At 39.9% G+C, this 27,012-nt stretch overlaps 2 protein-coding genes across 5 annotated transcripts; both read left to right on the forward strand.

Moving 5' to 3' along the window:
- On the forward strand, positions 1-13,341 carry caprin1b (cell cycle associated protein 1b). 3 transcript variants are annotated; one of them, XM_042496340.1, is made up of 19 exons: positions 1-130; positions 1,067-1,110; positions 1,619-1,783; positions 1,923-1,985; positions 2,104-2,190; positions 2,315-2,553; positions 2,640-2,722; positions 5,957-6,169; positions 6,276-6,328; positions 6,413-6,496; positions 8,162-8,356; positions 8,431-8,539; positions 8,651-8,712; positions 8,793-8,885; positions 10,114-10,260; positions 10,630-10,783; positions 10,964-11,143; positions 12,574-12,680; positions 12,787-13,341. In XM_042496340.1, the coding sequence occupies exons 3-19, from the start codon at positions 1,619-1,621 to the stop codon at positions 12,871-12,873; spliced, it is 2,121 nt and encodes a 706-aa protein (XP_042352274.1). In that variant the 5' UTR covers positions 1-130; positions 1,067-1,110; the 3' UTR covers positions 12,874-13,341. The 3 variants fall into 3 exon arrangements, with proteins under 3 accessions (XP_042352274.1, XP_042352273.1, XP_042352275.1); XM_042496339.1 differs by lacking the exon at positions 1,067-1,110; XM_042496341.1 differs by lacking the exon at positions 1,067-1,110 and having other exon boundaries at positions 10,967-11,143.
- A 1,017-nt stretch (positions 13,342-14,358) lies between these two features.
- Positions 14,359-26,954, forward strand: nat10 (N-acetyltransferase 10). 2 transcript variants are annotated; one of them, XM_042496745.1, is made up of 29 exons: positions 14,359-14,376; positions 14,687-14,813; positions 14,923-15,014; positions 16,291-16,462; positions 16,565-16,687; positions 16,771-16,832; positions 16,927-17,041; positions 17,435-17,542; positions 17,689-17,822; positions 17,906-17,999; positions 18,084-18,182; positions 18,931-19,067; positions 19,931-20,055; positions 20,286-20,436; positions 20,685-20,781; positions 20,895-21,011; positions 23,018-23,119; positions 23,209-23,283; positions 23,376-23,492; positions 23,641-23,774; positions 23,857-23,905; positions 24,000-24,096; positions 24,190-24,297; positions 24,422-24,594; positions 24,686-24,805; positions 24,925-25,023; positions 25,627-25,700; positions 25,809-25,889; positions 25,976-26,954. In XM_042496745.1, exons 2-29 carry the CDS (start codon positions 14,700-14,702, stop codon positions 26,115-26,117), a joined length of 3,111 nt encoding a protein of 1,036 aa, XP_042352679.1. In that variant the 5' UTR covers positions 14,359-14,376; positions 14,687-14,699; the 3' UTR covers positions 26,118-26,954. The 2 variants fall into 2 exon arrangements, with proteins under 2 accessions (XP_042352679.1, XP_042352678.1); XM_042496744.1 differs by having other exon boundaries at positions 14,360-14,478.
- The last annotated feature ends 58 nt before the right edge of the window (positions 26,955-27,012 follow it).

The raw sequence follows: 27,012 nt of genomic DNA on the forward strand, positions 1-27,012 counted from the left end.
TGTCGGTGAGGCCGGCGGGGCGGATCCCACACTAGAGTGAAAGAGAAAATAAAGCAACACAACAAAAATAATAACTTGGCCGTTTCGTACATTTGGCTAGCAAGCTCCCCTGTGGATACATACCATCAAGGTGGGTGAATCTGGTGTTGTGCTGCCAAGGTAACGCGGCTCCCGGCCGGCTGTTGGTTAGCACGCGTCGCTGTAGCAGATGCTAGCTAAGTCCCTGGTCCGTGCTAACGGTTGTGCGGCCAGGGCCATTTTCCCAAACCTCGGCGATAACAACGACGATATGACCGCACTGTTAAGAGGACATCGGGCCAAGAACCTTGTAGTCGAAGATACAGCTTTGTCGCCGAAGTTAGATGATGTTAGGATAAGAAGAAATACGGAGTTCAAAAATGTGTTCATTCGGTTTATACACACTTGGGACCAAAGTTAGCCGGTTGCTATGATGAGGTGGTTTTTAGGCTTAGGGATATAGTCTGTCTGCTACACTTATTTTATTATAGGGCTATATTTCACGTTTATATATCGTTTGCACCTATCAGATGTAAATGATAGCGCACCACTGTTAGTACTGGTATTGATTTGCTTGTGCAGTTAAATTACTCTAAAACTGCGGCGATTAGTCAATTAATCGATTACCTAGTCTACAGAAAATTAATCGGCAACATTTTTGATAAACCTATAATCGTTTAAGTTATTTTTCATGTGAAAATGAGATATTTCCGGGTTCGTAAATGTGAAGAGTAACCGTTTTCAGTGGTCCTACATTAAAGTAGAAAGTTATTTTGTGTTTAGAAATGTTGGTTGGACAAATAAAGACATGATTAGGTCATCTTCGGCTCTTGGATATTGTTACAGACTATTCTCATTGTTTACAAATGTTTTTCATACCAAGAAAAAAGATCACAGCTTAAAGGGAAATGAACATTGGCATAATCGTTAGTTGCAGCTTTATATCCCTCAGATTTTGTAGTATTTGTCTGACAAAACAAAACAGGCAGTTTCAATATGTTGATTTGCGCTTTTGGAAATTGTGATGGTCATTTTTCACTTTTTCTAGGGACACACAGATCTGAGCCTATCTCTACTGATACCTCAACTCAGGTATCTGTCTGCTAATAACATTTGCCAATCCAAATACTGCGCTTTCTTATTTCCAAATTTAAGCTCTCCATATATCACTGCATGAAAATCATTGGAATGGTTTGTTTTTATGTACACAGTTGAGTTTGGGGCCTGTTGTGACTAAATGAATGTAATGTAAGGAACAATGATGCTTCTGCACTGTAATGATCTTGACTATGTGATCAGTGCATTTCTATTATCTTCAATCAATTTTAAGACCAAATAATTACTTAAACTGATAAAATGATCGACAGAAGTATTGATAATGGAAATAGTTGTTGGTTGCAGCCCTAATCCCATGACACTGTTTTCAAAAGTCATTATGCAGCCTTTATTGATTTTTAGTAGTCTGTACAATCGTAGTTTTTAAGGTTTCAACTACTACAGATGGTAGCTATCTCAGCTTAATCGTATGCTTATCTGTTTATGTATTTTCTTTATCTCCATGCTATCACAATAAGTTAACCTATCACACTTTAATTTCTAGATGCCCTCAGCGATGAATGCAAATAGGACAGTGCAGTCTGCCAGCCCAGATGTGGGATCCGCTCCAGGGTCAATGGGCGGTTTTGCACTTGGTGGGCAGTCTGAAGTTATGAAGCAAGTGCTGTGTGTCCTCGACAAGAAGGTCCGCAACATGGAGAAGAAAAAGGTGAGTACTGTCGAGAGCCATCTGTTCCAGATCTGTCTGGATAACATGTAGCTGAATCTCTGCTGTGTACAGTATGAGTCATGACAGGTGTCCCACTCAGACGAAATCCATGGCTGAAGTTTTGGATGTTCTTTTACAGAGTAAACTGGACGATTATCAAGTCAGGAAGGATAAAGGGGAGCGTCTCAATCAGGACCAGCTGGTGGGTGCACCAAAGCCTTCATCATTTTGTACAGAAGGACAAATAACTCTGCAGGTCCTACAAAGATTTTACAATCTAGTAATGTGTGAAATGTTTCTTTTATTCTTTGCTTTTTCAGGAGGCCCTCTCCAAATTCCAGGAAATCACGAATAACTTAGAATTTGGCCGAGAGTTGCAGAAGACCTTTATCACACTGGGACAAGATGTAAGGATGACTCAGTTGTTTTTTTTGTTTTTTTTTGTGAAAATGTTCCCTGAGGGTGTTGTCCACCCTGGCTCACAGTCACTTGGCTTTATGTGGTTCATGTACTGTATGTTATTAATATTAGATCCAGAAGGTGGTGAAAAAGTCTGCACGGCGGGAGCAACTGCAGCGGGAGGAGGCAGAGCAGAGGAGGCTGAAGACGGTTCTGGAGCTACAATTCCTCCTGGACCGGCTGGGAGAGGACACTGTGCGGCAGGACCTGAAGCAGGGAGTCGGTGGCTCACCGCTGCTCACAGACGCAGACCTTGCAGCTTTTGATGAGTTCTACAAGCTAGTGGGGCCAGACCGTGACCAAAACATCAGGTAAATCTGAGGCATCGATGTGTGTATAAAGCTGAGATGCAGATGTTTTTTTTTTCAGCCCACACAACTTATTGCTACATGTGCAGGTTGGTTGACCAGTATGACGAGGCATCCGTGCACCTCTGGGACCTCCTGGAAGGAAAGGACAAGGCTGTGGTTGGAACAACATGTAAGTGAAACTTAACGTGGAGCCTACAAATGTTTGCAAGCAGTTTAGCTCGATATTTTGGACCCTTAAGTCCAGTCATTCGACAGCAAATTAATCTGCAGTTCTTTTGATTATCAGTTAATCATTTGAGTATTTTTCTTTAAAAGAGATTTTTCAAAAAAAGCCTGGTTCCTACTTTACTGGTTTCATTAGTGTCCTATAATGGTAAACAGAATATCTGTGGGTCTTTGGTTTTTGGACAGACTGGTGATTGGCATTTTTTGTTATTTGCTGACAGTTTATAGACTAGTGATTAATTAATGCATACAGAAAATGCATTTTAGTCACTGTTGTAAATAATTGTTAGTAGTATCCTCACTTTAATAACAGATTGAAATAAAAGGGTATTCATTGTTTAAGTCAAAGTGGCTTTATTTAGATGCCCAGCTGGTGTTGAAAATTGTTGGCAGGACATTTTATCAGATGGTTGATGACAGCATCAGTGAGCATTTTATTGTGTTGAGGCCATAAGTAATCTGCCCATGCTTTTGATTAATCCCAAGGCAAGGTAGATAAAGTTGTGAAGTGCCCAAAATAAAAACCATCTTGTCATTAAACCAGCCCTAATACGTTAATGTAGCATGTGTATTGTATTCTGTAAATGCAGTATGTGTGCGGTGCTGTGATGTGAATAATCAGGGCTTGGGGATATTGGCGTACTGCATTCTCAGCGATCTGGCCTCAGGACTCGCACTGCTGCATTCTGCTTGGGGGCTGAGCGCCGCGGGCTTATCCTGACTCAGCAGCGGGGCAGGGTGCCAGTGGCCCTGTCGCCTGTGGTTCCACTGGTTAGATCTCTGGAGCCACATTAGGATACTAGTGACCCAGTTCACAGTAGTGACACCAGCCAACCCTTTCACCTCAGTAAGGAGGTCTCACTTGGTGACTCAGGGTGATATTTATTCAGGCAGCAGCAAACTTCTTGGCCTGAAGCAAGAGGCATTAAAGGAAATAACACCAGCCAGCTTTGCCTGAAGAGCCAAAGTGGAAATGCCTGAGCTAGCTTAAAGGCTCTTCTGGTGTTTTCTAGGATATTTCAAGTCACTATTGTTATCGTAGCAAATTTCTTACCTAGTCAGTCAGCAATGTAGGACACGTTAGCACCGGTCACATGTTTTGTGTTTTAAATCATGAATTAATGTTAATAGTTCAAGTTAATAGTTAACAGCACTTCATCTTGTGACTACTGAGTTCTGGAGTTTTCACATTTAATGCCATAAAACATATTTTCTGCATCAGCTTGTATTTCCATTTTTGGTTCTTTCATGTGAAATATTTCTGTGCGTGTTGTTACATCACAGTTTGGAAAAGGTGATTTCACTTACATTTGTGCACTAACAGGGATAAAGGGACATTTGAAATGGAATATGTCAACACTTGTAGGTTTATTTACTTATCAGATCACTGTCAGTCACATTTGTTTAAACAATACCTACACCATCCTGATAAATATCATCAGAGTTTTTCTGCATTCATTAAATGATACATACATACGTTTATCTTAACTTTTTAACTTTCTTAAGTTTTGATGGTTGCCTATTTAGTTTTGAATACTGAATTATGTAGATAATATGAAGTTGCGAAACTTGGTTTTTAGGTCTTTTAAAGTGGCTATTTTTGTCCTCCTGACCAAAATGTTGAGTTTGGGAATAAATAAAAGCACTGCTTTAGGCTTTGATTGCTGCAGTGTGCACAGTCTGACTAGCTGAACTTAAAATGATCCTGTGACCTCATTTGCCTCGTTGCTCCTCACTACTCAGTCACCTGCATCTGGTCACCAGGATAACTCTGCTTTTTGAGCCTTTCTGTTGTTTTTGTTCAGCTGTCTGACCTGCAGTCCAACTCACAAGGATAGTCAGAAGACTACAAAAACTAGCAAATATTACATTTGAGAAGCAAACTGAAAACAGACTGGTGTAATGTTATATCATAGCTGGTGTTGTTGTTAATAATTGTCATGATAGTTGGTGGCTGGTTGACTGTTACTTGGGCTGCAACAAAAAAATAATTTCATCGTTGATTTATTCGCAAGTGTTAACTTTATTTTAGGGTCTAGTATGAAGGATTTTGTGGCATCTAGCAATGAGGTTGCTGATTACCAGCAACTGAAACGTGTAGGAGAAGTACAATGGCAAATGCGGAAAGGCGAATGGCCCCATCTAGAGCGAGTGTTTGATTTGTCTGTTCTGGGCTACTGTAGGAACATGGTGGACTCTGTGAAAGAGGTTCTGATCTCTATGTAGATATAAATAGTTCAAAAACACAGCTGTTCTTAGTTTTAGGTGATTATAAACTAATGAAAACATATTTCTGAATATTGTACTGCATTTCTGCCAGTAGATCCCCCTAAATCCCAGTCTGGACCCTTCATTGATTGATCATTTGGTCTTAAAAATATCAGAAAGAAAAAAGTGAAAAGGGCCCATCACAATGTCCTGAAGTCTGCTTGGCGACGTTAATGTGGTGGACCTGGAACTATCACTTTTTCACTTTTTTTGTATTTTTGCTTGAAAAAATATTACTGTGAAAACAAAACATTCAGACTTGACCCCTTGCCCCGACACTGTTTGTACCTTCACTATCATGGACCACTATAGGAAACAACAGCAGATACTCAAGCATGCTAACTAAGCTTATTGTCGGCACCAACCTGTCCACCAGAAAACAGGCCCACTCTTCGTCGCTCTTCATCCACATTTTCTCTCGTTGTGGAACAAACTTTGTCTGCTTAGCATTTTGTCTCTCTTTATGTGCATTTTGTTGGGGCTGTGTTCACAATTTTCATAGCTTCCTCTTGGATGTGTGCTGCTATCAGCCGGGAGCAGCACGTCCAGGAACATCCCAAATGTAGCAAAACGATAAGAAAATACAGACAGAGCGCAGACCCTCAGCAGAGAGCCTTAATTATATTGGCTAAATCATAAAAAAAATGTTTCGACCAAACACCGGTCTTCCTCAGGGCTTCACTTGATGATCAAGTACTTTTTAACAAGAGTATCTTCACTTTAAGTTCAGATTTATTTTGCAAGCCGAGTTGGGGAATCTGTTCATCACTCCACCCTGATGGATGGTTAATAATTCAAACAGCGCAACACGATGGCTCGATTGTTCCGACTTATGTAAATATGATAAATTGATGTCTGTTTCCATGGCTTGCTTTCCAATTAATTGCTGACTATGTTCTTCCTTTGCTAGACAAGGCACTTAGAGAGACTTTGGACCAGGTTCTGCTGAGTGGGTACTTTGACCGGGTTCCATCTCACCAAAACGGAGTGTGTGAGGAAGAGGAGGAGGAAGAGCCAGCCTCAGCAGCGGTGGTGGCGGCGGCGGCAGCGGCAGCAGCAGCAGCAGCAGCAGCAGCAGCAGTAGCTGAATCGTCAGAAGCAGAAGAGCAGGCTGTTGATCCAGGTCCTGACATTTCTCTGGAGTAAAGTAGCTATTTTTAAAATGCTAATGTAATGAAGACAGAAAGAAAACTGCACTGCGTTCTGTAAAATCGTTTTTCTGTTTACAGAAGCTGAAATAATTGAGGAGTTCACAGAGCCCATTGCGGTGGAAACAACAGAGGTGAGATAAATTTTTACCTTTCCAGTAAATTCTTGATGGTGATATTTGTTAGCATTGTGTTGATAGTTCTTTTTTCCCGTGCAGTTTGTAAACAGACAGTTCATTCCAGACGGCACATACAGCGGCAGCGAGAAGGAGCAGGGGGATGAGTGGACCACGGAAACAGAGGTATGCTGCAGGGATTTTGAAGCAGACTTTTCCCTCTTTGGTGTTACTGATTAATTGCTTCATTTTACCGAGTCAAGCTTTTATGGCAGCCTTCATTAGTCTGGCCTCAAATAACCTCGATTTTAAGATGGAGGTTCCTTTTTGATAAGTCATGTTGTAGCTGGCTGGGACATCGTAAAAATGATCAACTCTGATTGTTACAGAAATCCAGAGGATGTCAAAACCTTTGCATGATTTGCAGGACTTGGTTATGTAGTTATTTGTACCTGACAGAATGACCTACTCCACATTTCACTACATTTTTACAGGTAGTACTATATTCTGATAGATATTTGTGCCTGACAAAATGACTTATTCTACATTCAGCCATTTTTCCTCTACAATATTACAGGCCTGGTGCACCGTAAATGAGATCCCTCACTAGGCCAAACATTTGGAGGTTTGCGTAGGACGGCAAAGTACACTATATTTCTTTCCCCGTTAGGAGGTAGAAGTCATGACCCACCCTAGTCTGCCTCTGATTGGGAGTACTCTGTGCCTTCGTTGGTTACACTGTTATAACAGCAGCATGGCTCTTTTAGAGACAGGTTAGTGCGTGCATGTGTGAGTGTTTGGTGTGAGTGGTCGAGAGACAGCATGTGAGCGGGTGATTCGAGTGTCAGTGAGTGCAACGGAGTATACGGAGGAGAGAGCAGGGAATCGGGTCTTTGCCTAGCAGTGAAGGCGGTCAGCTTAGCAGTAAATGTGCAGTTAAAGTCACGGGTTTCAGTTTAATAAATGCTGTTGATTCTCAAGACCACATGGAGCTCCCATGTGTTTCTTTCCAGCTGATGGTTTCAGTGAAGGGAGTTAACCCCGATGTTACTTCGGCCCCGGAGGTAAACAGATATCCACTGAGCTTGCTGGCTACAGTCCGAGAGCTTAAGCAGGAATGGTTAACAATTGGTTAGATTCAGGATGAGAATATTAGGCAAGCCAGTCAGACACAGAGGAGGGCGGGTCATGCCTTTGCCATCCTGAGATTGCCTCCCAGTTAGCGCTCTGCTAACTTAATTGCGGATAAAATAATACAATAGTGATTGCAAAGCAAGTCATGCAGGAAGTCACAGACACAACGTAATCCTGTCAATTTTCAAAATAAAACACCCCGTGCAGATAGTTTTGCTTTACTAAATTTTACTGCAGCTGGGAAAAGGCAAAGAAGGTCATAGGTTAGCTAAATGACCATTGTGCCACCTTCCAAAATGAAACAAACTAACACGGAACCCAACATATTCACTTTTTCTCAACTGAGCCAGGGAGTAAGTGGAAAAGGAGAAGCGGTGTATTCTGCACACTTCTGCTCATGATGTACTACTATTTTGTAAATATATGCATCTTGTTCAGACATCCTCTTCTTGTTGTGCTTACTTTAAGTTTTAATATACAGAGTGAATTAAAAAGTGTGATCTCCTGTGATAACTCTGCAATTTGCTCTGGTTGTTCAGGTTTTTGTGTGGAATCTCTGCACTGGAATGCTAACATTACATGTTTAATTGTGAGCTTTCATGTTTTCATATGAACATAAACCCACAGTTATCATCTCATCAGCTCTATGCCAGTTTCCAGTTATTCCTCTTCCTCTATGTTTCTTATTCACCTGTTTTCACTGTCTCCAACACTCAGGCAGTCAGTGCCATGCAGCAGCAGCAGCAGCAGCAGCAGCCGCCACCGCCTATGCAGCCTGCGGCTTCACCTGTTGCCCTGGAAACCCACCCCTTGAACTTAGCGTCCCCTGTGCCGCCAACTGACCCCATGGTCAGAAAACAGGTGGTGCAGGACTTAATGGCACAGATGCAGGGAACGTACAACTTCATGCAGGTGGGAATGTTGTCCTAGGAAGTTTGTTCACTGAAGATATTGAGCACAATGCTCATCACTTCTCTGTTCTTCAGGACTCTATGCTGGAGTTTGACGGACAGCCCATCGACCCCGCCATCGTCTCAGCGCAGCCCATGAAACCCGCTCAGAATATGGACTTACCACAGATGGTGTGTCCTCCAGGTATGATTATCAAACAGAAACTCAGTTCTAAAAGCCTGTTCGAAAAATGACACTTGCAAGCTTGAATAGACTTTTCTGGTTTACTGAGATGAAACGCTCAAATCTTTTTAGTTCACCCAGAGTCCCGGCTCTCACAACCCAACACTGTTCCTGTCCAACCTGAGCCCACACAAGTAAGTAAGCAAAGTTGGCAAACAGCGCTGACAGACAACAGACTTTTTTTAATGTTTAACTTAAACTCTCTCTTTTTCAGGTTCCTATCGTCTCCCCAACTCCGCCCCCCATGTATCAGACCTCACACACGCCAGATCCTCGACCCTCGACAGAACCCATCGACCCCATCCAGGTAAGCTATGCTATTGTGTAAGAGTCCTTCTGTGAGAAAGAGTTTGTCCTTTTGTGGTTATTTGATTGGAATTTTTCCTGATGGAATTAAGGAATCTTTTCTAACGTCGGACTATTTTCATTCGGGCAAAGGTCTTATTTAACATGCAAAACACTGCTTGATATATTTTAAAGGAATACTTCTCTACAAAATGACCATTTTTATATCAATTACATGCTGACAAATTTAATCAAATTTGTAAAGACTCTTTTTTTGTCTACCAAGCCCCAAAAGAGAATCCAAAAAAAGCAAATATTTTCATGAACTGCAGGAAAAAATGGGAACCGTGTTAACAACAGCTATAACAAAAACATCTGTTTACAAACGTTCACAGAACACCTGCAGTATAATTTAAGTCTTATCATCTTGTTGTATGCTTAGTACTTTCAAAGCACCTGCACTTTCACTAAAACATTATGATTTTAAACACCTCAGTAAACAGTCTCATGCACGTCCGAGTGGTGTGCCAATCACATGCCTGTGCACGTGCATGTTTGAGCATTTAAACTCTGCTTAAGTGCAGCTTAAGCTGCTTTCTTCTTAAATTCAATGTAGCGTGCAGTGAGTAATTAATTTCAATCAAAAATAAGATTAAACAAATGTTAATATTTCCCAAAGCAAAGTACCGCTTAAGCATATATAAAGAGACCATGTTTACTAAAAGTAGCCAAATTAAAGTATATGGAGTCTAAATGAATTTGTAATTTAGTTGTTATTTACGACATCTATGGCACGTCTGTCCATCCTGGAAGAGGGATCCCCCCTCAGTCGCTCTTCCTGAGGTTTCTACCATTTTTCCCGTTACAGGGTTTTTTTTGAGGAGTTTTTTCTTTGACGATGTGAGGGTCTAAGGGCAGACGGATGTCATATGCTGTAAAGTCCTCTGAGGCAAACTGTGTTATGTGATAATGGACTTAATAAAAAAATTGACTTGACTTGACTAACCCTGCTGGAATGTGCCTGTGAAATACCCACCTTGTGTAAGTATTTACTTGTAAGTTGCTGACTTGGGGAAAATACGAAGGATATGACCTCAGCTATCAGCCTGCATCATATTTTCATCTCATCTTTTGATCCTGCCCAGAAAATCTTAAGAACTTGGAAATGTAAAACGTGAAACCTGCACTTCACTAATACATGACACTGAGAAATGTTTCCACCTGCTGAATTTGTTCCCCTTCTCTTTTAGACCTCCATGTCCTTGTCGTCAGAGCAGCCGCCACCCTCTACAGCTCTCCCACCTGCTTCTCAAACGCAAGTTTTCCAGCCTGTTTCGAAAGCTCCTCACAGCAGTGGCATCAATGTCAACGCAGCGCCATTCCAGTCAATGCAGACAGTAAGGCCCTTTGTGATGACACTTACTGAAGCATTGCTCATGTTGTCAAATAATACCCATATGAAAAGCTTTTAGTGGTTACGTTTATTCAAAACCTGGAGTATCTTGCCTGTCATGCAGATAAGAGAGATCTTTTCAGGACTGTGTGCGTCACTACCAGTGAAATCAAAACAGAAAATCATAATGACTTCCATTAGGAATGTCTTCTGGAGTCCTTAAGAGCCCTCTCATCATTTTGCAATTACATGCGTTTGTAGTAAAGCAGCAATATCCAGGAAATAATGAGTAATGGACTTTAGTCCTAATGAGCCTGTGACCTTTCCTCTGGTTTTGGCTTCACCACAATGTGGCCCTTGTTCTCCCCCTCAGGTGTTCAACCTCAATGCCCCGGTCCCGCCAGCTAATGAGACAGAGGCTTTGAACCAGGCCAGCCAATACCAGAACAGCTACAACCAGGCCTTCAGCAGCCAGCCGCAGCATCCTGTGGAGCAGACAGAGATGCAGTCAGAACAGCTGCAGTCTGGTGGGCAGATTTTTTCAGAATTTTTTTCAGTATTTACTTACTGGATTGATTGTGCCAGATTTGTGTTTCTTCGTTCCAGTTTAACTCCCTTTTATGTAAATACTGTGTGTTCAACTGTCACTGTAGTTTGACTTGCACCTGTTTTGGGGAAACTGTTTTTTTTTTTTTTTTTTTTTTTAGTAGTTGGTGCCTTCCATTCCCAAGACCAGTCAGGAGGTCATCAACAGCCTTCCCAGCAGGGCCCAGGCTTTGTCCGACAGGGACAGTCCTTCTACAACAGCAGAGGCATGTCTCGCGGTGGACCTCGCAATGCCAGGGGCATGATCAACGGCTACAGAGGCTCATCGAATGGATTCAGAGGTAACACCACAACTTACAGCCACAAATAAATCCTTGAATTCCTCTGAAGTCCTTTTCATACATGGATTGTGTGACATCGCCGACTTCATCTGTCTGTTAAAGTAATGATGATGGTGTCGGTTACGTGATTGCTTTATTCAGACATCATGAGAACTTTTATGGAAAGAAGAATCATTGCTGAATTGTTATGTATTTGATTTTTAGGAAAAGTATTTTCTGTCTTGAAGGCTACAATTGTGATTGATTTTCATATCATTTTTGATGCCTTAATTCATAACTGTCATGAGTGCGACCCCGTGTCTACACTGCAAGTGTATCACATACGTTTTTCACTCTAACATCTTAAGCAACAGATGCGTTCCCATTTTAATCTATGCAGCTGTCTGCACCAACTGTGTATGGGTTCCCGTCTAATTAGGCCTCACAGGCGTGAATACAAGTCTATTTTTTAACAATATGTGAGTAAGCAGACAGTTGATACTTTATTAGAAGGAACTGAGTAAATAAATGTATCGACATTTTGCAACCTGGGTGGAGCAGTGCTGTCTGTGGACAGTCAGAGCAGGATGCTCTGCCGCGGCCGCGCTCCCACAGACTTTTGCCCAGCAGCTGGAACGCAAGACACGAACTTCTTGGATATTGCGGAGCTGAAGTGTGACATGGACAAGAGATGGGCAATCTGTAAAGCTTTAAAGACTTTGGCTTTAGTGTCGTGGAACCCGGTCGATATGTGAGCAATGACGCTGACGTGACATTTGCCATCTAAACAAGGATTCCTGCAATAAAGAAAATCTCCCGGCACTTGAGTATTCATGACAGAACTCTGCTGCCTGTTGTGTGATGTTCTTACAGTCCACGAGCATCGAAGGCCGTGTCGCCATGTTGGGACTCTTGTTTATTTGTTTACAAACTGTATTTTAAGTGTTTTGCTGTATTTAGAATTTCAGTTGCCGTTAATGAAAAATGAAAACACACAGAGGAAGCAAGTCTGATTATTATTGTCATGAGGTTTGTTTTGTTTTTGACACTTTTTTTTAGGTATGAGGGGGAAAATAATCTTTTTCATAGACTCATCTTACATGAATATAATCTACACCTTTTCAGCTATTAAAAAATTGTACAATCTTGCATTTAAGACGATAAATATATTGAAGTGCTCTTAAGACACGAACAAGGAACCATCATCTATGCATATTTAACCAACATGCTGCTGTTGCCTTTAATTATTATTTTTTTTAAAGCGTTTTGATTCAGTTCAGATTAGTTTTTTGGGTTTTTGTTTGGTTGAGATTTCACTCAGCTTTACTTAATAACATTGCCATTGTCATTTTTACGTAAAAGTGACGTCAGAAAAAAGCTAAAGGCCTGGCGCTTATTTTATTGCTGATCCCTAAAGGAGCATTTTAAGTGTAAAGTTTTCTTATTTTCAGGTGGATATGACGGTTATCGTCCTCCTTTCGCTAACACTCCAAACTCTGGTTATGGACAAACTCAGTTCAACACACCTCGGGATTACTCAAATGGGAATTATCAGAGGGTAAGACAGAAGCGCTCACACTGGTTTTGTATATCATCTTGCTGTCTGTAGAAGACGTTTCTCAAATGTATGTCTTTCTTTCTTTTCCCCTCCTCTGTTGCTCAAGGATGGTTACCAACCAAACTACAAGCGCGGCGCTGGTCAGGGACCCAGAGGAGTGTCAAGAGGCAGCACTCAGGCAATACGATCCTGAGAAGGCCTTTCATAATGACTGTGACTGACTAACTTGCACCACACTGAAAATTCAAAATTCAAGAATGCATTTGCCCCAGCTCACTCATGTTATCTTTTTTTTTTGTTCTTCATCAGTGGTATTTTTCCTGTCTCTTAAATCAAAGTAATGCCTGCTTTGATATTTGGAAATTTTAGATCATTCAAAGTCTGAAACACAAAGCTGTGCTGTAAATCCAATCATCGATTTACACAAGCCATGTGTTACAATATTCCTGTAAACTTGAAAGATTTCATAAGTTATTTTTTGTATAAAAAAATGCACCTGCCACTGCTGGTCCAACCCTTGGGAGTTTATTTCCCTTCTCAGTTCTTTTCTGTCATTTTGGTTCTAAAAAAAAAAAAGAAGCGTTTTATGTACAATGAGCTCCCGTTTCCTTGTTTGTAAATTGATGTTGCTTCAAGAGTTTCAATAAAGTTGTGTTGCATACCCATGCTTCAGCCCCAGTTTACTGCTGTAAAGTAAAGGCATGTGCCCATAGACTGTATATAAATATATATAATATCTTCATGTACAGTCTATGTGTTATCCGGTCAGCTTTTTATTCTGCTGTGGATCATTTCTATTCTAATGAGTTCTTGGTTGTCTTTAGGGTTTAAATTGTCTTTTTATTTTCTCGGTTTTATTGTAATAAGACTGAGAAAACTAAGTTAATAACTTATTAAAATATAATCTTAGTTTTCAGCAGCCTGTGATCCAGCGTCACCTCGTGGTTTACCAGAGTATAGCTACTGACGTCACACTGAACGACTACAGTACTGTGCTAAACACATTTTCAGAAAAGCCTCCCTCACTAAAAGTAAGTTAACAATTTTTGTTTTGTTTTTGTCCACGTCAATTAGCAGTTATATTGTCTTACAGTATCATTTGAGTGTTATGCTAAATGTTATTTCTAGTGCTAATAAATTGTGGACAGACTGCTTTGGAAAAACGTAAAATTAAACCTAAATGTTAAGTTCACGCAGTTATGTTGCCTCCACAAGCAGGCGCGTTGTAATTATAATGAGCTTTTTTCCCCCCGAGTTGATACTCACAGGCAGAATTCATACATATACGCCTATTTATATATATTGTTTTATGATAAACCTGTTAGTAGTTTGATTTAAAGATAGTCTTTCTATAAGATATTAGAAATACTGTAAAGTGGCAATCACAATTTCCCCCAAACCATGGTTACAAATGTGCTTTCTTTGACCATCCAATCAGTTTAAATCCTTAAACATTTGAGCCAGTGTCACATCGGAATAAGGAAACAGCAAAACATTCCCATTTGATCATTTATTACCACTTTACTTATTGATACTCTTGCTTTAACAGTAACTTAAACGACTGACCGACTATCAAGATAACCGCAGAAAAACAACTCACCCTGGCAGGCTAAATTCGGGGCGCAGCACGTAGAGACGCAACGTCGCGCAGTTTTGACGTCACACCTGGGGGTCCTCCATGAACGGATGTCTCCACGTGAGTGTATCAACAGCATGATATTTAGCATGTAAATTCAGCTCTCGACTTGCTGCAACTACGTGAAGACTGAACAAAAAAACAATTTGTGCCCATCAGAAGGTACTTTAAAACGCTGAATGTTCAAAACGACGCTTTAGTTCAACGTTTCTGCATCCTGCGCTAGATCTTAGTTTGCTGTAACGCGTTTGTTTTGGCTGCATGTTAGCTGCAGTCAGTCCTGCCTCACTTTGACAACATTTTGTGTGTGTTACTGCACTGCTTATGTCGCATTGTATCTAATGTTTGCTTGTTTTCTGAACTCTCTCAGCTGCAATAAGACGATGGCGACAGTCCGCAAGAAGGTCGACAACCGGATCCGAGTCCAGATCGAGAATGGAGTCGCTCTGCAGCATCGGACCATATTTGTGGTGGTGGGAGATCGAGGGAGAGATCAGGTACTCCTTCACAGCCAGTAACCCCAGAAAAATGCACTAGTTTCATTTTATACAATACAATTCTTCTTACATTTGATATTAAAAGCAATGAAACTTGCGTCTGATCCAGGTTGTCATTCTGCATCACATGCTGTCTAAAGCTGCAGTCAGAGCGAGACCCTCTGTGCTGTGGTGCTACAAGAAAGACTTGGGCTTCAGCAGGTGAATGTGCTTTCACTGATTTCTTGTTTTTTTTTAAAGTGTCATGCACAGAGACATATGCCCAATCTTCGTGGTTTTACTGGGCGCATTACAATATTGCAATATTATAATAATATCAATCCAAAAATACATGTTATCTTTCTGCACAGTCACCAAACATCATATTCTGCCTTCTATCCCAGGCCCGACAAACACATTCTGCCACAACAAAGGTTCCTCTTCATTTTAGGTCATTTTACAGAAAAGTATATTGTTTATGTCTTTGTATGTAGATCAGTAACTGCACAGTAATAAAAACCCTGTCATTCTCAATTCCTCCTGTGCTACACAGCAGAGTAATTTTAATTAATAATGGTAATTTATTTCAGCCCTTTTTAGCAATTTCCCATAAGGAATGTGCATGATAAAAAACATCGAACAAAAAGGCATCAAAATAAAAATCAAAGCATAAAGAACAAAAAGGTGTAGGATGAAGCTTAAGCTTATGTTTTTCACTTCACATATTCTCATAAGAACAAAAAACAAACAAACAACACAACAGAAACAACAACAAAAAGGAGAAACTATACCAAAATTCAAAAACACACCATACACAATAATAATCATACCTCTGTTTTTAAGCTCTTTCCTCTGTGTAAACTACACAGTTAGAATTCATTGTCACAACCATGAGATGAGTTAACCCCTCGGGCAGATGTACATCTACTCTTTATGTTTTTCACAACCCATCTTTTCTGGACATATATATTTCCCTCAGTTTACACGGGTGTTTTCTAATTTTAACACTTGAAAACCTGAGCAAATCTGCTGGTTTTCTTAAAAAAAAACATGGGAAGTAGACAGTGCGTAACTCAAGTGGAACTGACCTGAAATTAGCAACACATAATAATTCTGTTACATGAATTTAAATAAGTAATTATGATCACCGTAACTATAGTTTCTTCTTTTGCCTTTTTTTCACCAAGATTTTCAAAAATTATTCTCTAAATCTACTAATTTCTTGAATTTTTTTTCTAAATAAATCAAACCAATTTGCTCAGGGTTCAAACATCTTTTGAACGTCATCATAACACAGAGCCAGCAATCACGTCAACCAGGTTTCAAACGGTCAAACAGCCTCGAGATAAAGTTGGGTAGCATATTATTTTTTGCTTTGTACATTATCTGTACATTTTAGGATCCGCTGGATCAGCGTAAACTCTTCTGAGAGATGTATTTGTTAGCCATTTTTCAGATCAAAAAAGAAGTTTTGATTTGTCTTAAACGTCTCAAACAGCAATCGGAAGAAGCGCATGAAACAGCTGCAGAAGAAGATCAAAACCGGCACGTTGAATCTGAATCAGGACGACCCGTTTGAACTCTTTGTCGCTGCAACCAACATCAGATACTGCTACTACAACGAGACACACAAGATCCTGGGAAACACCTACGGCATGTGTGTCTTGCAGGTGAGTTTCTCCTCTTTGGCTGCACACCAGTGCCTCCAAAATATATTTAAAAAAAAGACGTGATGTAGCAGATACACTCGAGCTTTTGTTTCTGTGCCGCAGGATTTTGAAATGCTCACTCCTAACCTGTTAGCGAGAACAGTTGAGACTGTAGAAGGAGGAGGTTTAGTGGTGATTCTGCTGAGGACGATGAACTCTCTCAAGCAGCTCTACACTATGACTATGGTACGTCTGTAACCCGTTTGTCTCCGCACGCGTCAGACTCTGTTCGCTTGACTTTGGGATCATTGTTGCTCTTTTTAATCCAGGACGTGCACTCACGATACCGGACCGAGGCTCATCAGGATGTGGTGGGAAGATTCAATGAGAGGTAAGAGCGTCTGTCTTTCATGGAGCGTTGAGCATTTTTAGTCAATGAAAAGAAAATTTTGCAATTTTTATACACTTTGTTTCACTGTTTATAGGTTCATTCTGTCGCTTGCGTCCTGCAAAAACTGTGTTGTCATTGATGATCAACTCAACATCCTGCCGATCTCCAGCCACATGGCCAACATCAAGCCCGTTCCCCCAAAGACGCAGGTAACTGCTTTAGAGTAGCAACGATCGGCTGTTCAGAAAACGAATCGAATTCAGTTGAGTGAATCTTTATTTTGAAAATCTAAAAACAAAACAAATAAAAGGAAACAAGCCTCACAGCTACGTGCAATAAACAAAAACAAAAATATCAAAAGAAGGTCCTTATAAAACCTATACATCAATCTCAGTAAACAGATGCTGAAGCTACTTAAATATCACAGGTTAGAAAAGGAGGGTGAAAAAGTACAAAATAATTATTTTTTGTAAATAATTGCCCCGGGCTCTCACGTTTTTTTCTCACTTCTATGAAGCACTGTGTGGCAGCTGTTTGAGAAGCTGGCTTGCTTGTGTGCTGTATGACCCCTGATTTCTGACCAGCTGTCTCATCCCCGTCAGGAGGACGGCTTATCTCCACGAGAACAGGAGCTGAAGGATCTGAAAGAGTCCCTTCAGGACACTCAGCCTGTGGGCGTGTTGGTGGATCGCTGCAGGACCATGGATCAGGTCAGAAGCTCTCACTGACGAGCCCCTTCACACATTTATCCGGTGTAACTGCTGATGGAATATACTCAGGACAGTGTTTCAGAGAAATTTCTCCTTAATATCAGTCTTTGTAAATGTAAGGTTTCGAGTTTTGTTTTGTCCTCCAGGCTAAAGGAGTGCTGAAGTTCATCGAGGCGATCTCAGAGAAGACTCTGCGGAGCACCGTGGCTCTGACCGCCGCCCGCGGTCGAGGCAAGTCCGCAGCAATGGGCCTGGCCGTCGCTGGAGCTGTGGCTTTTGGGTACAGATTAGTTATATGATATCATATAAATACATCAGTTCAGTCTTACATTTTTGCTAATGATTGCCTGTCATTCTTTACAGCTACTCCAATATCTTTGTCACCTCCCCGAGCCCGGACAACCTCCACACCATGTTTGAGTTCATCTTCAAAGGCTTTGATGCTCTGCAGTATCAGGTACGCCGCCTGAGAGTCTGCTCTGTGTCAGCGACAGTCTGCTTATGCTGTCATCACTTCATATCTCTGGTTTTGCTTTTTTAGGAGCACCTCGACTATGAAATCATCCAGTCTTTGAATCCAGACTTCAACAAAGCCGTGGTGCGCGTGAACATCTTCAAAGAGCACCGGCAGACGATTCAGGTAAACGAGATTAAACCTCCGTTTCCTGTTATTTACAATAGAAAGTGACAAACGGAACAGCGGACATCGCACGGAGGCCACTTAGAGAACCGAGGAAAAGCGGGCAGGGGGTTGAAATAAAACACGCCTGCCCTCAGTGACGTTCAGCCCAACTAACACAGATCGACCACCAGTTGCAGGAGTTGCTCTACACCACTTTTTACAAATGATCAGAAATACATATAAGTAAAGCAAAACCTGCAGAGGCCTCTCTGTGAGCTGAAGGCGTCCTCTGCAGATGGTTTTTAATACACCCCAGTGGCTTGGTAATTAGCTGCATCAGTTTCTGATTCAATCATTTCTTAATGTGACCTGTATCATGACTCTCATGGATGTTATTTTTTACAGGTTTATGATATCTTGCATAACAGCTATTTTCCCTGTGATTTACAGATAATGTTGGGAATAAAGAAATCGCACAGTCTGAACAGAACAACAGTAGACGTAAATATCAACGAGCAACTGTCTGCTAATAGTCAAGTAAATCTATATAAGAATAATAATAATAATTTTTTTTTTTTATTTATATAGCACTTTTCAAGTTTACTCACTTCTAAAAATATTCAAATCCAAAATATCTCAATTGGAACGGCGCTTATCATGGCAGCAGAGATTCCCGAGGGGAAGTGACTGAGGGCAAAGAGAAAGTGGACACCTCTCAGAACACATGGATACTCAGATCTAACCTCCCCGTTCATGTGACCGACAGTACATCCACCCGGGTGACGCGGTGAAGCTCGGCCAGGCTGAACTGCTGGTCATTGACGAGGCCGCAGCCATCCCTCTTCCTCTGGTGAAGAACCTGCTGGGGCCGTATCTGGTTTTCATGGCCTCCACCATCAACGGGTCAGTGACAAAGCTGGATGATATTCACATAATAAAATGTCACACTACTTGTGTCTAAATAACATTGTGCACAAGGTTATTTTGAGAAACTGTTTTGAATATTTTGGATTTAGTGGTGCATTGTGCAGGACCTGATGGTTACCGTCAGTAAACAGGATCACCAGTGAAAGTGGATACACTTTTTCTGCGTTTCGCCTGGCTGTATTTGTATTTTTTTCCGTGCTATGTCAGAGCTACGTTTTTGTAAAGATCCAACCTCACCTGTGCGCTGTACCCGGTAACATCACAAACACATGTAAAAAAAAAAGAAGAAGAAAATTAGAAATGCAGGCAGAGGGATGAATCTCTGTAAATAAACGCACTGCCAGACACTTCTAGTGAGTTAGAATTGATGATTAAGAGGGATTCATTTTTGACTATGCATTGCTTTTGTTTTGTTTTTAGGAAAATACCTTTGTAAACAATTCAATTAGCAAGAGTAATGCAGATTTTTATTTTGCTATTTTGAAGCAGAAGTGCTAATAATGAGATATTTTTCTTTGGGCTGCAAGAAGTGATTATTTTCATTATCATTCTCAATTAATTGTTTGCTATGTAAATTTTCAGAAATTCATGAAAAATCACAATTTCTTTCCCAAACCAATTTTACCGACTAAAATTATTTGTTTTGTTTGCCCAAAACAAAAAAGATATTCAGTCAAGTACAAGAGAAAATAAAGGAAATTTAACTTGAGAAGCTGCAACAAGTGATTAAGAAGAATAAATATAGAAATAGTTAATATTTCTGTCCATTAATAAATCGCCTCATCTCTTCAGCTCCAGCCATTTACATTTCAGACCGATGTCTTCTTTCGTCTCTGCAGGTATGAAGGCACCGGTCGCTCTCTTTCCCTCAAACTGATTCAGCAGTTGAGGCAGCAGAGTGCAGACAGTCAGCAGAGCATGTCGGCAGAGAACCGAAGCAGCAACACAGAGAGGCTGGCAGCAGGTACAAATCTCTGTCTCTTACCCCGTGTGTGTGAATGTGTGTGTGTGTGTGTGTGTGAGAGAGTGTGTGAGAGACACACAGAGAGATGTGGAACGTGGCAGGGAAAGAACCAGTGCTGGTGTGGGAGCTGGACTAGCTGGGCTCACCTCTAATCACAGCGCTCAGTCTGCAAGCAAACTGCTGGAGAGGGAAATCAGCCAACTGACATTTTAATCTGTCTTTGTTCACAGCTCGCTCTCTCCACGAGGTCTCTCTCCACGAGTCCATCCGGTATGCTCCGGGGGACGCTGTAGAGAAGTGGCTGAATGACCTGCTCTGTCTGGACTGCCTGAACATACCAAGGCTCATTTCTGGCTGCCCACTTCCACAGACTTGTGACCTGTATCCTTGAAACAGCTAAAAAGACTTTAAGTAACCTCTGGTTATGTAGAGTATGTCTTTATACAAAGAGGAAAAACACCAAGTAAACAATAAAAAAAAAAAATTAAGACAGAAAATACATCTAAAATTTAACAAATACAATGTAAAATAAAATAATATAAATTTCAAATTTGTACAAACATGATACAAAACATGAGCAAAACAAGTCGCAGTTCCTTCTGCATTTGTCCTTAACCCACACTGTCCAGATATTATGTGAACAGAGACACGCTGTTCTGTTACCACAAAGCATCCGAGGCCTTCCTGCAGAGGCTGATGGCCCTCTACGTGGCATCGCACTACAAGGTGATATTGATAGTTTGTTTTCTTGTAGAACAGCTTTTTTTCACAGTTTCCGACACACACTGTTGTCATTCTTGTGTTCACTCACTGACTTAAATGTTTCCTTTGGGATGCAGAATTCTCCAAATGACCTGCAGATGTTGTCTGATGCTCCTGCCCATCACCTCTTCTGTCTGCTTCCACCTGTTCCTCCCACACAGAACGCACTGCCTGAGGTCCTCGCTGTGGTGCAGGTCAGACGCCACTGATGAAACTCTGTCATTTATGTTTTTTTAATGGCCACAGTAGCCATGGCTATCCCATGCATCTGATTTTTTAAATGTGTTTTTTATTGCATATTATGACATTTTTTATGACACACTTTTTAGTCATATTTTTTTATGGCATACTCTTTTCTGATTTTTGGACATTTTTATTACATACTTTACCATGAGATTTTTTATGACATACTAAAGTAAGACTTTTTTGGGAAATTTTCTATGACACACTTTACTGGTTTTTTTTTTTTTTGGAAAATTTTCTGTTGTACTATAGTATGGGTTTTCTTGGACACTGTTATGACATATGATATTTTTATGATTTTTGATTTTTTAAAAATGGAATCTCTACTATGACTTTTTGGGGCATTTATATATCACGATGTACTATGACTATTTTTTGTCATTTTTAAAGGAATACTACTTTGTCCTACTTTGCTAATTTTTTTTGGGGAACTATACTATGATTTTTGGGGAAATTTGTATGATACTGTGACTCTTGGATATTTTTTGACATGCTATACTATGACTTTTCTTGGACATTGTTACGACATACTATTCTATGGTAGTTTTATGAGGGAGTATGCTATGACTTTCTTTTTTAAAAAGTTTTTTTTTTTTTTACGTTTTTATGATATACTAAGACTTTTATGACACTTTTCTATGACATTTTGTATCGCACACTACACTATGACTTTCTTTTTTTGTCATTTTATACTACAGCATACTATACTGTGATATTTTATGACATACTATAACATCCATTTTTTAAATACTATACTATGACATTATGAATATTATTATGACATTCTATGACTTTTTTGAACATTTTTATTATACCATTTTTCATGACGCAATAACTAAAAAAAAATCCTTTATGACATACCGTACTATAACTTTTTTGGGACATTTTTACTTTTTACTTTACTGTTTTTCATGACAGTTTTCTATGACTCCTTTGGGCATTTTAATGGCATGCTATATTATGACTTTTTAGAACAAGTTTTTTTTTAGATTTTATGACATAGTATATCATGACATTTTTTAAAAACTTTATGACATATGACATTTTTAATGAAATACTATGATTATTTGGACATTTTTCTGACATGCCGTACGAATGAATCTTTTTTGTCATTTTATTAGGACATGCTATACTATAACATTTTTTTTACAAAATACTTTACTTTGACATTTATGACATACTATATTAGGATTTTTTATGACATACCTTACTTTACTTTTTTATAACATGACTATGACTTTTTTTGGATAGTTTTATGACATACTATATTCTGATTTTTTGGGGACTTTTTTATGACATACTATACTATCATATTTTTAATGACATACTTTACTACAGAATTTTTTAATGACTATTCTTTTACTTTTTTGGATCTTTTTACGACATACTATACTGTGACATTGTTTGGACATTTTCATGACATACCATACTGTGACTTTGGGGGATTTTTAAAAAAATACTTTACTGTGACCTCATTATGACATTGGACATTCTGACATTTATTAACATTATGACATGCTATACTGTTACCTTATTTTGGACATTTTTGTTGACATACTTTACTATTATTTTTGTTTTGGACATTTTTATGACTTAAACTATGGTTTTATGACATACTATACTGTATTTTTTTCATGACTATACTATGACTGTTTTTTGTCATTTTTTAAGACCTACTATACAGTGACTTTTTTGGCTTACAATATAATATCATTTTTCATGACATCTTTTGTGACATAGCATCCCATTACTATTTTTATGGCATACTATACTATGACATTTTTATGACATACTTCACCATGGTGCTCTTGCTTTCTTTTTCTGACTATAGTATGACTTTTTTTAATGACATACTATCCCATCATTTTTTTGCCCCAGATATTTCTGATTTTGTCTTTATTTTCTTTTGGTATGTCTGACTTGCCTTACCGTATGTTTTTTTTGTTTGTTTCCTCAGGTTTGTCTGGAGGGAGAAATATCTCGACAGTCCATCCTAAACAGTCTGTCCAGAGGAAAGAAGGCCTCTGGTGACCTCATTCCCTGGACGGTGTCAGAACAGGTACACACTGGTCACAAAGCATTGACAAAATCATAAGAGCTCATGTTTCTGTAGTGCAAACATAAAATCCTCCGCTCTTTTCCTTGTAGTTCCAAGACCCAGAGTTTGGCAGCCTCTCCGGAGGCAGAGTGGTGCGAATAGCTGTCAACCCAGACTACCAAGGAGTAAGATCTTGCAATGGTCTGAGCATGTTTTTCCATTTTTTAAAATTAATCTTGATGTATTGTAGGTGACTGGTTTTCAATCTGTCCACCAGATGGGCTATGGCTCGAGAGCTCTCCAGCTGCTGCAGATGTATTATGAGGGCAAGTTTCCCACCATAGATGAGAGCACACACTCAAACCACAATGAGATCACCTCCGTCAGCAGTGAGGTAATACCATTAAATGAATTCAGCTACTTTTGAAAGACAGTTACTCATATGAAGCGTAACCTGTGTAACAATACAATTTAGAGAATAGATTAGGCAGATTAAAGACACCTGTGTGACAGGAGCCCTGTCGTTGTCTCTTGTTGTCCAGGCTGTCAGTCTGCTGGAGGAGGTGATCACTCCTCGGAAGGAGCTCCCTCCTCTGCTGCTGAAGCTGAGCGAGAGGAGAGCAGAGAGACTCGACTATTTAGGAGTTTCCTATGGCCTTACTGCAAAGCTGCTCAAGTGAGTTTTCTTGAATATGGAGAAGGAAAAGACGGGTTGTCATATTTCTGCAGATTTAGAAAAACTCTTTTCTACCCGACAGGTTCTGGAAGAAAGCAGGTTATACTCCAGTCTATTTAAGACAAACCCCTGTAAGTATATTAAAAAAACACATTTTTTTGATTGTTTCTGTACATCGTGCCATTGTCACATGCAGTAATTATTGCTGTGTGTGTTTTTCTCTAGAATGACCTGACAGGTGAGCACTCTTGCGTAATGCTGAAGGAGTTGAACACAGATGAAGCCTCAGAGCAGAGCCAGTGGCTGTCTGCCTTCTGGAAAGGTGAAGCTCCGTGACTTTTCCTGTACTCAAGATCTGTTTTTTTTCTTTTTTTTGACTTAAGTCTGACTGAACAGTTGTTTCTGTTTTCCACAGATTTCCGCCGGCGCTTCCTGTCCCTCCTCTCCTACCAGTTCAGCCGCTTCCATCCGAGCCTGTCACTCAGCATCCTGCAGAACAAGATGTCCAAGGAGACGACGAGCAGTAAGACTTTTCTACTGACTAACCTGATCCGATTTACTCTGCGTCTCACAGGCACGATCTGACTTGTCTTTGACCTTCGCGATTACGATTCGATTACGATCTGACTTGTCTTTGACCTTCGCAGCTCTCACTAGCTCCGAGCTGGCATTCCATTTCAGCCCTTACGACCTCAAACGTCTGGAGTTGTATTCGAGGAGCATGGTGGATTACCACCTCATCATGGACCTGATCCCAACAGTAGCTCGCATGTATTTCGTCAAGCAGCTTGGTGATGTATCTCTCTCAGCCGCGCAGTGTGTAAGTTTGCCCACTGGTTATGGTCTCGGTTGTTTCTTCGTCCTGAAGTATCAACTTTAATGTGATAACTGATGATTTTGTTCTTTTCTAGGCGTTACTGCTGGGTATAGGGTTACAGCACAAGTCAGTAGAACAGCTAGAAAAAGAAATTGAACTCCCAAGCTCGCAGCTCATGGGACTCTTCAACCGTCTGATCCGTAAATTTGTGCAAGTAAGTTCAGTCTTCTCCAGTCATCATTCATTTGAAAAACATGACATAAAGAAAATGCAATAAAAGCTGCCTTTAAGATTATTGCAACAACATTAATGCCCTAAATGTAACTATCCTAGGTCTTCACCAGCATCCAAGAAAAGGCTATTGAGGCACAGATGGCAACCACTAAAGACGTCTCCATGGAGCCGACTGTCAGAAGCCTGAATGACGATCTGGTATGTGATCAACAATTTAGATGGTCAGTTTATTGTTAAAGTCATTTATCAAGAAAAAATGCAAAAAGAAATTGCTGGTTTCAGCTTCATAGGTGAGAATGAGTTGCTTTAGGGCTCGGTCACACATTGGCAAAGTTAACACTGGCGAATATCTGTCACCCAATCACTTTCATAAAATGCTAACGAAGCACAAACATCACTTTGCAGGGGATGGTCACTCACCTGCGTTGCATTGGCTAATGTGTGACTATGTCATTAATTGTAAATTAAATATTTCTGAATCTGTTTGTCAGGATAAAATAGTAATTTAAAGATGTCATCCTGATCCCTGGCAAATTACAGTGTTACCTTGTTTTATACAATTCTGCCATTTTTATAGACCTAACAGTTAATGTGTTAATTATATTTCCAGGTAAAGTGGAAACAGACAACTTTTTTTAACACTCGTAATGCCGACGGTATAGTTATGAAGTAAATGCTGATTGCACGATGTAATAATAACATGTTACCGCAAAAAATACTTTTCCACTTTAAGGAAAAAATCCTAACATCCATTCAAATTGATGATATTTTTTCAAGAAAAAAAAAATCTGTTCCCTACAGAATGAAGCAGCTAAGGAGTTTGAGGAGAGACACAAGCAGGACGTGGAGAAAGTGAAAGAAATGGACATGGAGGAGTGAGTATGAGGTTTTGGTGGAGTGGCCTTGGTCATTATTTGTGTGTAGCATTTTGAATTAAAGGGCTATATTTACTCTATAAGTAATAATTGCCTCTGTATCTACAGGTACAGAATCCGTGGAGATGATGAGGAATGGGACCAGGTGTTGAAGAAAGCAGGGAACACAGCCATCGTCAGCATCAAGAGGTGAACTGACATTAAGGATCTTTGGTTAAAGTGTGGTTTTATGGCTGTTGTAGAAACATGTTTGTAACAATGTCCTACTCTGACAGTGACAAGAAGAGGAAGTTGGATGCGGACGCCAAAGCAAGCAATGGGACTCCAGAGCACGGAAAACTAAAAAAGAAAGAAATGCCACACAGCAAATTTAAGAAAAACAAGGACAAACGTGGAAAATTTGGAAAGAGGCCGTGATTGTAAATAGATGTTGACAGGACTTTGTGTGTGGGCGAAAAGTAGGATCAGTATGATCTCAAAATCCAACAACTTTGGATAATCTTGGATGGACACTTGCAAATACTGGAGAGAACCCAAAAGACTTGATATCCTTTGAGTTTTTTTTTTTTAATCTTTAGCAAAGTCTTTTTAAAAAATCTGTTCTCCATATCAGCCGAAAATAACACACTTGCACTTGCTCGAAATGGGTGTCATTTAATATCAGTTATTTCAATAATTTTCACATGATTTTAAGTATTCCCTTTTAGTTGATGTCATGAATTACACAGAGACTTGTAAAATGTTAATGAAAACATTTTTAAAACTGAAGACTGAGGTATATGATTGGATATCAGTTCCACTGAACAGGTCACTTGAATACCTGAGGCTGTATGTAAGTCCACTTCTGTTTGAGCTGCTGTTTCACAGTATCTGGTGCAAAGATACAGTCTATGGCCTGCTGGGACAGTTTCCATATGGCTTCACGACTGAGACCAAACGTAGAGGCTGCCAACTGATATTCCTGAGACAAGTCTGTACTGAAGACTCCCTTATCATCAGTCTGTAGAATAAAAAAAGAACAGAAGTCATTTATGCTAAACTTTTGTTTTTTTTTTAGTATAGTATTCCAGTTAAGTTTCAGTTAAAAAAGTCAAAGCACAGCATACCATAGAAAGTAATTAAAGTCATAATATAGTGTCATAGCAGTGTTATAGCATGTCCTCCAAAATGGCATTTTTCATGAATCTTGAAAAATTGCCATAACATTGTATGTTTTCAGAAATCATGACAAAAAACTTGAGTACAATATGTCATCCAAAATCATAAAAGAATCATATTAAAATATGTCGACTAAAAATCATAAAAAAGTCAT

This window comes from Plectropomus leopardus, chromosome 11 (genome assembly GCF_008729295.1).
Source record: "Plectropomus leopardus isolate mb chromosome 11, YSFRI_Pleo_2.0, whole genome shotgun sequence".
Lineage (NCBI taxonomy): Eukaryota > Metazoa > Chordata > Actinopteri > Perciformes > Serranidae > Plectropomus > Plectropomus leopardus.

Bases quoted from the DNA above. Each gene is read 5' to 3' on its own strand.
- caprin1b (XM_042496340.1), top strand. From the start codon at position 1,619: ATGCCCTCAGCGATGAATGCAAATAGGACAGTGCAGTCTGCCAGCCCA. The intron at 8,713-8,792 runs GTAAGTAAGCAA...TCTCTTTTTCAG, and splicing joins TCCAACCTGAGCCCACACAA to GTTCCTATCGTCTCCCCAAC. The intron at 12,681-12,786 runs GTAAGACAGAAG...CTGTTGCTCAAG, and splicing joins CAAATGGGAATTATCAGAGG to GATGGTTACCAACCAAACTA.
- nat10 (XM_042496745.1), top strand. From the start codon at position 14,700: ATGGCGACAGTCCGCAAGAAGGTCGACAACCGGATCCGAGTCCAGATC. The intron at 15,015-16,290 runs GTGAATGTGCTT...CGTCTCAAACAG, and splicing joins AAAGACTTGGGCTTCAGCAG to CAATCGGAAGAAGCGCATGA. The intron at 20,056-20,285 runs GTACAAATCTCT...CTTTGTTCACAG, and splicing joins CACAGAGAGGCTGGCAGCAG to CTCGCTCTCTCCACGAGGTC.